Below are 14,986 nucleotides of genomic sequence, written 5' to 3' on the forward strand. Positions count from 1 at the left end.
ATCCAACAAGCGGCTGGAGAGATTTCAAGAGTAATCTGTTAATTATAAACAGCCAAGATGCGGACAAGAACTTCAGCTGGAGGCGCGCAGAGAAACGACAACGACAAGACCCGTTCAGAGACGATGAAACCGGCACCCAGGAGGCCGGCCGCCCCGACGACCGGGAGAGGACTCGGGAAAGCCGGAACCGGGAGAGGACTCGGGAAAGCCGGAACCAAGCGAATGGGCCGACGTCTGAAAAGATGTGTCCAGATCCAGGAGCCCCCAGTGAGAAGAAAGGGCCCTCTGCCGAGTGAGTATAGCGGCCAGTAGTTATTTATTGTTCAACGTTATTTAAACGAAAAACAAATCTTTTCCGACTAAGCTAACGTTATATCTTGAATAAAGCAGTTTAACATGTCAGTGGCAGTTGAATGGCACTTAGCTAACTTAACTGTTACTTATGGTATTTATAGTTTGGCTTTCTTGAAGAATTGATACTTTCTTGATTCTTGTTGTTCCGAGTTTGTACTCATGGTTGAATGAACTTTGTCGCTTTGGATAAAAAAATGGGTCTGCTAAATGTAATGTAATTCAACAGCACTTAGTTACTTTTCTTTTGGAAAACTAGCATACGTCTTTATATATAATATACATATTATATATTGTAATATATATCAGAATATATATTATAATATATATATATTATAATATGTATTTAAATATATACATTATAATATAATATATATTGTTTGACTTAACAGGTCCTTCTCGTCTTTGTGGATTTTTCAGAGACTCACGTTTGCTTTTTAAAGCATCAGATTCAAACTGCGGCTGAGAATGATTTTATTCGACTTAAAAGGAATGCAGTGCTCATACTCAAGAAGGTAAAAGGACCGTTTCCTTATAACGTGATAACTTGTTTGCGCCTGAATTTCAGTTTATATTTCAGATTAGAACAGAAAATGTATGCTTAAATGCTGTTATTCAGTTTATTGAGTGTTGGTCGAATGTGGAACATACTTGAAAGTTTCAATCAATTGAGTACAGCAGCAGTTTTCTTCCATGTGCGATGTTGGCTTCACCGTACATTTCAATTTAGAGACAGCAGGTTTGTCTCATCAATAATATTAAAAAAGTACTTTATTTTCTCAAAAAATCCCAAACAGACAGAAACAACGCAAGTAAGAACAAGCAGTGTGAAATCCCCATGCTCAAAAGATGATGTGAGGGAGAGAAAATTAACCCAATCCTCCAAAGGAGACGGGAAATCACAGAGACAACTTAGAAAGACTCCCAAAGCAGCAGCCAAACCAACAGGCGAGACGAGCAACGCAGCAGCCAAACCAACAGGCAAGACGAGCAACGCAGCAGCCAAACCAACAGGCAAGACTCCCAAAGCAGCAGGCGAGACGAGCAAAGCAGCAGCAAAATCCTACAATCTTCGATGGAGAAAGACACCCTAAGCAAGAAGAAAATCACCAACATCAGCAGGAAGGAAACAGAGATCTGTAACTTACCAAGCAGCTCAGGTTCAAAAGGCATGAAGATACTACTATCAGCATGTATAGTAATGCATGTTTAGCAGTAATAAACTAAAACCTTTCAAGCAATCTGAAATGGTACATTTCCTTTTGAATGAATCTGCTTGTGTTATTTTCATTGTACACTTAGAGTACATGGATTACCCTGAGAACATGGAACCTATTATCTCTTAATATCGTGTATTTCACTTATCAGTCTCTATGAAAGAAAACCACTCATCATTTAGTCAAACATTTTTAATGCAACTGTATTGATTATCCAAAACTCAGTAAATGGTGCAATTGATAAATGGTATAAAATACAGCCACACTCCTAAATGAAAAAGGAACACTTCAAACACCATCATAAAAGTATACACATGCAGTGTATAACAGGATACATGTCTGTGGTCCACGTGGATTGGACATCATATCCATTCCTAGTCCATTAAAAAGGTCCATACTGTCTCTGCCAGGTCAACACCAGTAGTTCATTGACCGTTTGTCACAGGACACCCCACACTTCCTCAAAGGCAGAGCACATTTTAGCACAGGTCAGTGCTGCAGAGAGGGGGTAGTTACTGATGGACACCGTCTTCTCTGTATAGTCCACATTCACCTAATGAAGACAAAGATTGGTACCATAGATATGTGATGCCCAGAGCAGTGAATAAGCTACCATTGATAGACGTATTTACCGCTCCATGTGCAAAAGCTCCAATCACCACTGCAGCCGGTCCCTCTGGCACCAGAGACCGAGGACAGACGGCCTCTCCAGTAGCAGAGAAGGAGGTGGACATGCGGGGGCAGCCGGGAGGCAGATGGTCAGACACTGGGTTTTTAATCATCCTCAAAAGTTTCTGAGGGCCGTCAGAAGCCCTGACACTCAGCTTGTGCAGCAGCTGAACTAAGATACAAGAAAGAATGATCAGGAGATCAGCCAAGTAGAGGCCGGGTTCAGGTCATGAAACAATACAAGAGGTGACTGAAGGTTTCTCTTACTTTACTTGCACAAACCTCATCTCATACACACATATATATATATACATGTATAATATATACACATAATATATATATTATACACACACATATATATATAATATATACATACACATATATATATGTCAGTGTTTCCGCTAGATTTACAGCTTCAGGGGGGCGGGACTAGTGCCGCTAGCCATGTTGGTGCTAAGCTTAACGATGCCCCCCCCTGAGATAGGAAAGGGACCCACGGCGAGCGTTGTCTACGGGGGGGGAGGGTTCTAGTGAGAGTGTGCTCACCCGTGTGCGCGGATGTGTGCGCGCATCACGGCAGAGATCTGATGCCGGCGCGCGCATACATATATATACACACACACATACATATATATATACATACATGCAAACATATGCATATATAAATATATATATAAACACACATATATATATATATACACATAAATACACACACACACGAAGCCGTCAACAATAATAGTTTACCCATAAGGCCACAGAAGCGAGTGAAGGTTCTAGGGATGCGGGTTTGTGGGTTGATTTCTATCAAAGCGTTCTTCTCTGTGTGGATGTAAACCTGCAACAGGCCGGCCCTGTTCAGTGGGCTGTCCATCAACATGAGTAGACTCTGGTAGAAGGAAATACAAATAGTAATGTTATTTAATTTTGTAATTGATACTACAGAGCAATGACAAAAAAGGACCAAAAACACTAGTATACATCTAAACATACTGGCAGTAGAACTGTATTGATACTACTGCTGCTTTAAAACTTATTTCAGATCAACACATGGGATAAATACTTTTGATCCATTAAATCCATTAAATTGTATTCAAATACACTAGTCAGTGGTCTCTGGTGAACAAATGATGTAATGGAGACACTTTCTATCTTCCCTATAATAAATTCTACTTCCTTCTTGTTAATTATTGTCTGACATACACGCAGATATCTAAATACCTGTCCTAGGCAGAGTCAAGCTGGAGATTAGCATATTTGATCAATTGACGTACTTCCATGACTCATTTCAGGGTTGTACCACATGGTCTAATGCACGTCGGATGCTGAACGTAGCGTCATCCCAGACCTCAGAATCTCCTCAAATTTCAATAATATTGAATTGAAATAAAATGTAACTTCTCTGACTGAAGTTCACGACAGACGAAAGTTAATACAAGTTTAAACAGTTGCGCAAACTATTCTTCATGAGTGCTTACCTGATGCGTGATGTCGGGTCTTATGTGTCCGGGATTCCTTCCACTTTTGACGATCATATTTTTGTGTTGGTCACAGTTTAACAGCTCAAAGGTTTTTCCTACCTGTTAAATACAAAAAAATCTAATTATAGTGAAGCTAGTCCAGTTTAAAGAAAGTTATGGCTATTGTCGTCACTTGGGGCTGCATCACAACACGCGACCCTCACGGTTCACCTTCACGGTTTCTAACGACGCTCCCTCCAGAATAACCACCAGCCTCCTCTCCGCCATGCGGTCGTGCAGGCTGCGGAGATGTTTGGCAGGTTTTGGCTCATATTCGTCCAAATGTTCAAGACCACGCTTCTTATCAACAGGGGCCGCCATGATGTCTTCGGCCGGATCGTCGCAGAAATTGTGCGTCACTGTAAACAGTTTCCTTTTTTTTTTTTAAGTCTGCGCGCGCGACAGACCACCTTCGGCCCCGGCGACGCCGTCGTGACGTCACTGATGTGCGACGGATGTTCTTCCACAACGTGTTGAAGGGAAATTCACGTGTGGGTATTTTAACCTTAGAGCGTACACGCAGAAGTTTCATCAAAAAGGAACAAATTCACGGGTGAGTTTGTAGAGAATCATTGCTGAGATTATTGTGTAAAGAAACAGTCAGTCGGTGTTAATAGTCGAGGCCGTGCTTTTAACTTGCAAACACGACATGTGGAGTTGGGTCAATTTACGTTCAGTTTCTGTGTGACTGGTCGTTTTAGCGTATGTTTCCAGTATTATGTAACTGCTAAATAAATAAAAAGCCTCTAAACGCATTAGGGTACGTATTTCACCAGGAATCTAACTTTAAATCCATATAAAATACCATTAGTAGGAGGTTAAATAACATGCATTGATAGTGAACTGCGTCATGTTACGTTATGCGGCCCGACTCTAATTAGATACCCATGGGAGTGTGAATGTTTTAAAAAGGATCACAATTTAATTAAATTCATATATTTTGTCTGCTGGCCTGTTTTCGCCAGAGCTACGTCATTATAAATTACGTTTAATTACTTAAGAAACGTTACTGTTTCTCTGTTTAACCATTTCTCTTGATGAGCTGACTTCGGATTCGTCCAATGGCCACAGTATTTGCAGCGGTCTTCTACAACAGACCACAATATATTAGTTTCTTTATATCCTGATAGGACTGTCGATACACTTTTAATACAATTCAAGCACTAAGAGTTGTACGAATATTTGTCTAAAATTGTCAACAAGCTGTAATTTACTGTGTAGGTATGTGTTAAAATTGTGTGCATCGAAGCAAGTGCATCCTATTAAAGCAGAGTAGAAACAATGGCATCTATTCATATATGCTAACAATGTTTTATTACACAGGGTTTGTAAACATTATTTTCCTCTCTGTAGCTTGGAGTCATGGGTCGGAAGTTGGATCCCACCAACAAGGTGAAGAGAGGGCCAGGGAGAAAATCCAAAAAGCAGCAAGGAGCAGAGACTGAGTTGGCCAAGTTTATAACTGATGGTGATTATCAATTATTCATAAAGACACACTACAACTCTGGAAAACTATGCCATAAAGTTTACAACAACTTGTTTTGGCGGAATGCATCATTATGGCTTGTTTTTTAAGAGTTTTTCTTTTATTTGCAGAGGAAGCGACAGCACCAAAACGCCTGTCAAGTCGAGGCAGGAAGAGGTAAGCGGTTGACTGATTACACAACATAAAATAACTTTACAGTTACAAGTTGCTCACTCATATTGTCATTTTACAGAGCTGCAAAAAGAGTCCAGAAAAAAAAGCCGAAAGATGCTGTTGAGGAAGAGCCCAAGAAAGGTAACCACATCAGGGTTTGCACATGTGTTTGTGATGTTTCTATTAACAAGTTCAGATAATTACAAACTAGCTCCTGAATAGAAGGACAAACTGATGTGCTTTTGAACTGTTGTTGCTAAAGTTATTTTTAATCACAGAAGAAATCTGTGGTATTTATTCTCCGTTTCTTTTTTAACCTCAAGGTTTCACTGATGAGAACAGTCAATGGCTGAAACCGGCAAAGAGGAAGAGAGAAAGTGATGAACCTGAAAGTGATGATGACAGTGATGAGCACTGGGAGCAGGACGACGAGGAGGAGGAGGACGAGCAGCAGGAACAGACAAAGAAGGCAGCAAAGGACCAAGGAAAGAAGTGTGCCAAACTAGGAATTAAAGAAGAGGAGGATGACGACGATGATGATGAAATGGTTGACGACTACGGTGCAGTTGAAGACAGCAGTGGTGATGAAGCAGCAGCGGAGGAAGACAGTGATGGAGAAGAAGTATGTGAAATTGTTCAATACTTTTGTGTTGTGTTGCTCTGTATTTAAGACTTGAAATTTGACAAATTGTGACTCAAATGTTTAAATTAAATGAATGGCCAAAACTGCCAGTGTGACCATACAGTCCCCGATTGACTCGATGTCCCACCACTTCACTGTTGATATATATTATATACATATATTTAGAGTAATGTGATAAACGGCTAATTTGATTTAGTGACAACGTTCCTTGTTTTTTTCAACATCTAGCTTCTTCCCATTGAGCGTGCAGCTAAGAAAGAGAAAAAGATGAAGGAAACCGCGGCTCAAGAGAGTGATGATGATGACGATGAGGAGGAGGAAGATGGTGGTGATAAGGAAAATAAGTCAGATGCTGACTCTGATGAGGAAGATACAGTACAAGCCAACATGGATGAAATGGATGCCTTCAGGCTACCTGATGCAGAGGAATCTGAGAAAGAAAGTGAGTGACATACAATTCTTTAAAAAAAACCTCTTTCAAAGCAGCAAAAGGGTCTAAATAATTTCTTTATCTGCGTTGTCAGGTATCCTCCCCCTGGACCTGAAGACAATCTATGAAAGAATTAAGGACAACGTTGATGTCCTTTGTAATTTTTCAAAAAAAAGGGAAGTAGGGAAAGCACGCTCGGAGTACATTTCTCTTCTGAAGAAGGATCTCTGCATGTATTACAGCTACAACAACTTTCTCATTGAGAAATTAATGGACCTCTTCCCTCTCTCAGAGGTGGGTGTTTTCATTCATTTTTCCTCTTTAGTAACTAAGCCATTGTGATGTGCTTCTCATGTTTGAACAAGTTGCTGTTGTCAATACCTGATTGAGAATATGTGTTGGGTGAAACAATTTTTTACTGAATCCATTTTTCCCTCTTTCTTTCTAACAGCTGGTTGATTTCCTTGAGGCCAATGAAATCCAGAGACCGGTCACTATTCGGACCAACACACTGAAAACAAGAAGGAGGGATCTTGCCCAGGTAACAGCTCGGGGTGGGAGAGATTCTTAAAATTCTTTATGTGCTTCGTAGTATTTCATACAAGTCAACTCACTTAAAAGCAAAAATAAAGTAGTAATATATAATTGATTTGCTTAAGGGATTTAACAGCACTTTATGTCAAAGAAATAACAATAAAATCTGAGTTATGCAGTTAGCCGAACAACCACTACACGTGGACGAGCCTTTGAGAAAAGAAATGGCAGAAATAAATAGAAAATTAAAAGATAGAAATATTAATTGTTTGGCTTTTATTTTTGAGCGGCCCAGAAACCATCACTAAACAGAAGAACCGCCTCATCAAACAATTTGTATCAAATGCTGCCTTCAAGACCCCAGATGTTGAACTCTGCTCTGTTTTTCCTTGTTTTAGGCTCTGATCAACAGAGGCGTGAACCTTGATCCTCTTGGGAAATGGTCTAAAGTTGGTTTGGTCATCTATGACTCCTCAGTACCTGTTGGTATGTTTCAGCACATTAACTTCAACAATCTGACTGAAGCTGTTAAAGATCACTCAAGCTTTAATTGTATAATGCCTTCCATGTTTTAAACAGGTGCAACCCCAGAGTATCTGTCTGGTCAGTACATGCTGCAAGGAGCCTCCAGTTTTCTGCCCGTCATGGCGCTTTCTCCACAAGAGGGAGAGTTGGTGTTGGACATGAGCTCAGCTCCAGGAGGCAAGACCACCTATATTGGTAAGATGTGCTGCAGTTATACTTTGCTTTACTCATTTTATGAGGCATTTAGTTTAATCTGCAGATTTATTTATTCATTAATTGATTATATGTTGCTTCTGCAAGTTAAATCGGTTTTACGTCATTTGTGAACGTTCCACCCTCAGCTCAGCTGATGAGAAACACCGGGATGATCGTGGCTAATGACGCCAACGCTGACAGACTGAAGAGTGTTGTGGGCAACGTCCACCGCCTGGGGGTCACCAACACCGTGATCTGCAACTGTGATGGAAGGCAGTTCCCAAAGGTGACGTTCACTCATCTGTCGACCTGAGCTCGACGGTTTACCCTCAAGTTTATGAAGTGTGTGTTAACGTGTTAATAAATGTTTGCCCACAGGTGATGAGTGGGTTTGACAGAGTGCTGCTTGATGCGCCGTGCTCAGGCACAGGAGTCATCGCTAAAGATCCAGGTGTGAAGACCAGCAAGGTAAAACACTGTTCACTGCTTACGTATGCACTCAAACATATACTTATGGTTTTAACGATGTTTAATAGTTGCTTTTCTCCCACCCTCTGATGTTCTGACAGGACGAGGCCGACATCCAGCGATCTGCTCACTTGCAGAAAGAACTGATTCTGTCTGCCATTGACTCTGTCAATGCCGAGTCTGCTTCAGGGGGATATCTGGTCTACTGCACGTGTTCAATAATGGTAAGAATAATTAATTCTTAGGTTTATATGCGAGTATTGAGAAGAGGGGTTTGGGTACTGATCAAAATATCTTCCACCAGGTGGAGGAGAACGAGTGGGTGGTAGACTACGCTTTAAAGAAAAGAAATGTCAAATTAGTTCCCATTGGACTAGACTTTGGCAAGGAAGGCTTCACCAGGTAAATAAACGTTTCCCTCGGTTGAGTTATTCATAAGGCAGGTGATCTGATCTTCAACCCTAAATCTGTTTTTCCATTCTTTCAGGTTCAAAAAACATAGATTCCATCCTACTCTGCGACTGACTCGACGATTTTACCCTCATTCCCACAACATGGATGGATTTTTTGTGGCCAAGTTCAAGAAATTCTCCAATGTAGTTCCAACTGCGACGGCAGGAAAAGGTAACGCTTTCTCTCATGAACACTTTCCAACTTTCATCATGTTGGTTAACATGTTAAACATGAACTCATCCTCTGTCTGTTATTTATGTCGCAAAAGACGATGCAGATGCTCCTGAGGCGACTGAAGAGATACCATCCAAGAGTGACAAGAAAAAGAAGACTGTTCCCGGCAAGGGAGGCGACTTAAAGGGAAAACCCCAAGCCAATGGAACAGCAGCCAAGAAACCCGCAAACATCAAGAAAAAGGGCAAAAAGGACTCACCTGCTGGACCAAAAAAGGCAAAGATTGCCAAGATGGCTGGAGAGACTGTGCAAGGAGCAGAGACCAAGAAGCCTGCGGCGAAGACAGCTGACGACACGAAAGCATCAACGGCTGGAAAAAAGAAAGGCAAAAAGCCCAAAGCAGCCGTGAAGGCAAATGGCAGAATGGGAAAGAATAAATTCAAAAAGTTGATGTACATGTTGAAGAAAACAGGCGGAGAATGACGGTGTGTACGCCGTGATGAACAGTACCAGATTGTGTAAAGGCTTTGCCGAGCTTCCTTGCAGACCGAGCTCCATTCATCCAACTAATGTGTTTGTGCTGTTCTTGCCCAGCAGCGATACGGTTCCACACTACTGTGTGTACGTGTGGGTCAGCCAGATGTTATCTAATGCCCACCATGCACAATGGTTGGCGAGGACCTAACTTAAATTGGGTCCTTTTTTTATGTATTCCAGAATATTCATAATGTTTGTCTGTTGATTTATGTGCAGGGTCGGGACAACGTCTATGAATCTGTGAAACATAATAAATATTTTAAGATACCGTGATCATCATTTGTTTGATTCATTATTCATCATCGGGTCATTTGATCGGTACAGCTCAATGTTGAAGCCAGTTAGGAGAACACTTTGTTAATTTAATAGCTTTCACATTTCTTTTTACATATCAGACATCTACCAATGTAGTTTTACCTGTCGATACATTTAAGATAAATCATAATTCCATTTTCAGATCTCTACAATTTAAATAGTTAAACATCCAAGGTGATATCTTGCATTGAAATATGAGAACTCTATTCAAGGTATCTTGAATTAATGTTCCGACAAGTCATAATGTCCAATGTAAGATATTGAAAAATATAATTCGATCCTCAAATGATCCAATGCTTCATTGTTATAAATCACAACGTAATTAGATATTTTTAAATTAAAGTTTTGACTGTGTCCTAAATAGACTGCAGACATATTGAACCCTTTCGATCTTAAATATGTTAAAGTCGTAAACTAGTATTGATCACATTTGTTTAGTTTTTCTTTGACAATTTAATATCGGCTGTCTGTGGAAGCAGCCAATCAGTGTGGTCCATTTCGGACCGGAAGCTGTGTTGTTTACATTTTCTAAGATGGCGGCGGGGATGTATTTGGAGCATTATTTGGACAGTAAGCTATTTATTATGCGTCTTAATGCTGAACCTCGTTTCGTGCTACTCGGCTCGCGCTGTGGGTTGCGTGTAGTCGTGCAACGAAGTCCCCGCGCGAGCCTCGTGCGCATTAATCGATGCAACGGTCCGCGGGGTTCGGCTCGGTCTATTTGCTGGGTAGCGTTGAACGCGTCGCACCCGAACGACGGAGGATGCCGTTTGAGGTTGCACACACACACACACACACACATCGTGCTGTAACATGTCGCTTGGCCTCATTTTAATTAATTGCACATGCACGCGCAGCATGTGTGTGTTCCCTTCGCTCGTCACTGTCTGTTAGTTAAAGCGGCAGCTCGCGATCAACCCGCTGCCCTGCTCGCAATAACGTTATTGTTGCATGTTGCTGTCACTGCGGGATTAAACTGTTTGTTGTCTCTACCTTCACATCACCAGGCATCGAAAACTTGCCCTTCGAGTTGCAGAGAAACTTCAATCTGATGAGGGATCTAGATCAGCGCACAGAGGGTGAGGACAATGCGCTCGTAACTGTGCAGCTTTGCGCTTGTTGGACTGGAGACGCTCGTCTCGCGTCCTGCTGGAGCCCCGCTGCGCGCCGCTCTGGCTCCTGGTTGAACAGTGTGATCTGTGCACTGGTTCCCAACCTAGGGGTCGTGGTCCCCTAAAAGGATCCTAAGTGGAGTCTAAGGGGGTCAAAAGCTGATTTTATGAATACGAAAAACGTGTTATAGAAAAGTGTATCTGTATTTTGTTTGTGTCTATAATGTTTGCCCCTTTCTTGTGAAAACGTTAACTTCTTCAGCTCACCTGAAGAACAACCTTTTACATTAAAACAATCCAAGACTGAGGCATCATTCTTTGATTGAACTGCTCACAACTATTAACCTGTGATGAAAAGTATAAACACATTACTTAATGTTCAGGGGCCACCAGCCAAAGAGATTGGGAACCACTGATCTACAGTAGAATATTAGTAAATACTACATAACCGTCTTGAGGTAATAATTTACTTACATTTAGTCTAATAAGTGGTGGGTGGTGTTAAAATAAAGACATATTATTGCCAGTAACCAAGCTATTTCATGTCCTGTTCACTTGGCAGAAAACAGACATCTATGATTTAAGTAAATTATCACTAACTTGTATCTGTATATTTTAAACATTAGTTTTACCCCATCTGTTACTTTGACTTGTTGACAGTTCCGTTGTTGTTTTAGATGTTTGACTCTACTAAGTATTACTTGTCTGCCTTCTAGACCTAAAGGGACAGATAGACTCTCTGGCTAAAGACTACACGGCCAACGCGCGGACTCTATCCTCTGAACAGAAGCTGTCCATACTGAGGCAGATTCAGCAGTCTTACAGTAAATGCAAAGAATTTGGAGATGATAAAGTGCAACTAGCCATGCAGACCTACGAGATGGTAAGTATCTTAGAAATAGAGACAATATTGGACAGGCATCTGTCGGTAACATGAGATCGAGATAGACCCTTCATCCGTCGATCATTTTCTGCAGGTCGACAAACACATCCGACGTCTTGACACGGACCTCGCTCGGTTTGAGGCCGACCTGAAGGAAAAGCAGATCGAGAGCACGGACTATGATTCCACCTCCAGCAAGGGGAAGAAAGGTGTGTGTCCACTATATCGGGTTATTATCTCTTATATGTTGTTTTTTAGGACTGCCAGGGTAACTAAAACCACATTTAGTGGAGAAATAAAGTAGTTTTGTAATTCCAGTTGAAACCAGGCAGAAGGAGAAGAAGACGGCTAAAACAAGATCTAAAGTGAAGAGCTCAGATGAAGATGGAAGTCCTAAGAGCGCACAGAAGAAAGTCAAACTCCTCCAACCGTACGTTGTGTAACTCATTTCCAGCTCGTGATGACCATGTGTTCACTTTTCATGTTTGAAATTATACATTTAGTTTGATAATCATAATAACCGCTTCTCCATCATCAGAGGAGAATTCAACAGCCCTGCCACCAACTTTGGGAACGTGCACCCATCCGATGTGCTGGACATGCCTGTGGACCCCAACGAGCCCACCTACTGTCTGTGTCATCAGGTCTCTTACGGCGAGATGATCGGCTGCGACAACACTGATGTAAGTTCAGTTCTTTCTGCCCCCTTTCATGTCGGGGGTCACATGAAGTGCCTTTGAGATTTGAATTTCCCAAATCTTCTACATTAAACAGGACGTTGGTCTAGAGATGCAGCGATACTTACCATGACAATGTATCTAATTCAGTTCAGAAGACACAGCATTCAATAACCTTTCTAAACAACCTATGATTTAATGTTGCTTTTTATTTCTATAACATTAACATTAAATACCAATAAAGTATCACAAAGGTCAACAACAATCTACTTTAATGGCACAGACCTATAATTGAGAAGATTTAATAAGAATATTGCATTAATGTTATATTTCAATAATGTGTTATTGTATATAGGGTACACGTACTTGTATGTGTGTATATATATATATATATGTATATGTGTGTATATATATATATATATTTCTGAGTCCTGCAGTCTACAGATGACAGAGCAAGGGATTAATTAGCAGATGCAACACTTTACACTCTATATTTTAACTATTAGCATTCACCTCCTATTTAGTAATTAGATAAACTACCGTTCAAAAGTTTGGGGTCACCCAGACAATTTCGTGTCTTCCATGAAAAATCACACTTTTATTTCTCAAATGAATATAAAATGTAGTCAAGACATTGACAAGGTTATAAATAATGATTAATATTTGAAGTATTAATTTTGTTCTTCAAACTTCAAGCTCAAAGGAAGGCCAGTTGTATAGCTTATATCACCAGCATAACTGTTTTCAGCTGTGCTAACATAATTGCACAAGGGTTTTCTAATGAGATATTAGTCTTCAAAGGCGATGATCAAACACAATGTACCATTAGAACACTGGAGTGATAGTTGCTGTAAAAGGGCCTCTATACACCTCTGGAGATATTTCATTAGAAACCAGACGTTTCCACCTAGAATAGTCATTTACCACATTAACAATGTATAGTGTGTATTTTTGATTAATGTTATCTTTATTGAAAAAACAGTGCTTTTCTTTGAAAAATAAAGTCATTTCTAAGTGACCCCAAACTTTTGAACGGTAGTATATATTATTATCAAGTTTTAGTTATTTTAATTCTGTAAGGAAGGAAGACCTGGCAAAGTAAGTGTTTCATTGTACGGAGTAACTGTCTGTTAACTGGGCGCATGACAATAAAAATCTCTTGAATCTCTTGAATCTTGAATTGAGATTTCTCTCCTTGTAAAGATTGATTTTGATCTTGTGTTTTGTCGACTCAGCTCTTCATCTGCAGGAATACTTAACAGAGCGTCCTATATTTTGTCTTTTCTCCAGTGCTCCATTGAGTGGTTTCATTTTGCATGCGTGGGCCTGACGACCAAACCAAGAGGCAAATGGTAAGAACCCCAGGCTGGAATTCACGATCCTATTTCCAATGCATCCGATAAAAGTGTGACTTGTTACTCATTTAAGTTTTTCTGCTGGGTGTTTTCTTTTTATTACGCAGGTATTGTCCACGATGCTCTCAAGACAGAAAGAGGAAATAAAAACACCTGAAAAAACATGGACACAGATCAGATGGAAAATGAGAAGAACATTTCTTCACTAGTTTCTAGGATTTATGTTTCTCATCCTCCTTAACATACATTTGGTGCATTTTCTTTTGGTTTATGTAATTTGCCTTGGTCTGATGCGGTGTGTGTGTGACAGAGCCAGGTGGTTACAAATGTATTTAATATTTGTTTTTTTAAACGGTTAACAAGTGACGAGTTGTCATTTTTACTTCCTGAAACAGTTTGATTTTAATTCCTATAAGTCGTCTCTTCCAAAGCTTTATTCCAAGGCTTTGCGAGTCTCTATTGCAAGCTATTGTCAAGGACTTACAGCGCTTGATCACTAGCTTCTACCTTTCAGTCCATTTGAACCTTCCCATTATGTAGACCATTCAAGTATTGCACCAACTTGTAATTGCTATTAACACTTCATATGTATATTCAGTTTAATTTCCAACATTCCATTATCAGCACGATTCTACTTCCAGTTGACTGGCAATGAGCAGTACCTTGACATTTAACTGTTTGACGAGTGATAGCGCTCTATTAGTGCTGACCTTTGTATCTCTGATGATACTTCTTGATGTCTCTTATAACTGTTTCTTATTCTTCTTAAGTCTGTTTGCCACTTATATCCTGGGATATCTATCTCCTATCCCTGTGAGTTCAGTACTTTCATCTTTCTACTATCTGGTAAAGTGTTAAGCTGTATTATAGCTTATTACTCCATTTTTATATTTCAAACAGACATTTGATGTTATGTAGATTCCTCACTAGTGTTGTCCATTGGAGAGTCTATGTTTCAGTATGATGTATTTCCAGTTACCTTTTATACATACGCTTATATGAGATTCAACTTCGTTGGTAGTTAATGTAGATGTCGTAATGTGTTGTGTTCAGCTTCGAGTGATCGGTCAGACTGGGAGGCATCCTGTGTCAGCAGCGTAAGCCCCAGAGCCAGGCGTGTTCCGCTAGCACAGATCAGCATTGGTCAGTAGCTGCATATGAGCTTTGATGTGACACTTAGTCTATATTCCAATCTTCTCCAGACAAGACACCAGTGCAGCCTCATCTCAGGCACCATCGTCCCATCGTTGACACATGTCAGTCGGCTGTTCCAAATACATGTTCGCTCTTCA

General features: G+C 40.5%; 3 protein-coding genes and 1 long non-coding RNA gene across 4 annotated transcripts; 3 read left to right on the plus strand and 1 right to left on the minus strand.

Annotated features, from left to right (window-relative positions):
- Nucleotides 1–211: 211 nt before the first annotated feature.
- Nucleotides 212–1,592, plus strand: LOC130213501 (uncharacterized). The gene is made up of 3 exons (XR_008835472.1): nt 212–292; nt 772–866; nt 1,149–1,592. It is a non-coding gene; the product is annotated as an uncharacterized LOC130213501 (long non-coding RNA).
- A 153-nt stretch (nt 1,593–1,745) lies between these two features.
- emg1 (EMG1 N1-specific pseudouridine methyltransferase) lies at nt 1,746–4,095 on the minus strand. Its single transcript, XM_056445171.1, has 5 exons — nt 3,926–4,095; nt 3,713–3,814; nt 2,982–3,123; nt 2,201–2,409; nt 1,746–2,121 (listed from the first exon to the last, which is right to left on the minus strand). The coding sequence occupies exons 1-5, from the start codon at nt 4,073–4,075 to the stop codon at nt 2,008–2,010; spliced, it is 717 nt and encodes a 238-aa protein (XP_056301146.1). The 5' UTR covers nt 4,076–4,095; the 3' UTR covers nt 1,746–2,007.
- Nucleotides 4,096–4,228: 133 nt separating this feature from the next.
- nop2 (NOP2 nucleolar protein homolog (yeast)) lies at nt 4,229–9,625 on the plus strand. Its single transcript, XM_056445065.1, has 16 exons — nt 4,229–4,307; nt 5,108–5,222; nt 5,351–5,396; nt 5,473–5,534; nt 5,717–6,015; nt 6,265–6,478; nt 6,561–6,760; nt 6,918–7,007; nt 7,399–7,486; nt 7,580–7,720; nt 7,867–8,006; nt 8,099–8,188; nt 8,290–8,412; nt 8,493–8,590; nt 8,676–8,812; nt 8,910–9,625. The coding sequence occupies exons 2-16, from the start codon at nt 5,117–5,119 to the stop codon at nt 9,296–9,298; spliced, it is 2,223 nt and encodes a 740-aa protein (XP_056301040.1). The 5' UTR covers nt 4,229–4,307; nt 5,108–5,116; the 3' UTR covers nt 9,299–9,625.
- A 542-nt stretch (nt 9,626–10,167) lies between these two features.
- ing4 (inhibitor of growth family, member 4) lies at nt 10,168–14,052 on the plus strand. The gene is made up of 8 exons (XM_056445189.1): nt 10,168–10,237; nt 10,675–10,746; nt 11,496–11,662; nt 11,757–11,871; nt 11,981–12,092; nt 12,201–12,345; nt 13,630–13,691; nt 13,802–14,052. The coding sequence occupies exons 1-8, from the start codon at nt 10,201–10,203 to the stop codon at nt 13,839–13,841; spliced, it is 750 nt and encodes a 249-aa protein (XP_056301164.1). The 5' UTR covers nt 10,168–10,200; the 3' UTR covers nt 13,842–14,052.
- Nucleotides 14,053–14,986: the final 934 nt, after the last annotated feature.

Source organism: Pseudoliparis swirei, chromosome 22 (assembly GCF_029220125.1).
Source record: "Pseudoliparis swirei isolate HS2019 ecotype Mariana Trench chromosome 22, NWPU_hadal_v1, whole genome shotgun sequence".
NCBI lineage: Eukaryota > Metazoa > Chordata > Actinopteri > Perciformes > Liparidae > Pseudoliparis > Pseudoliparis swirei.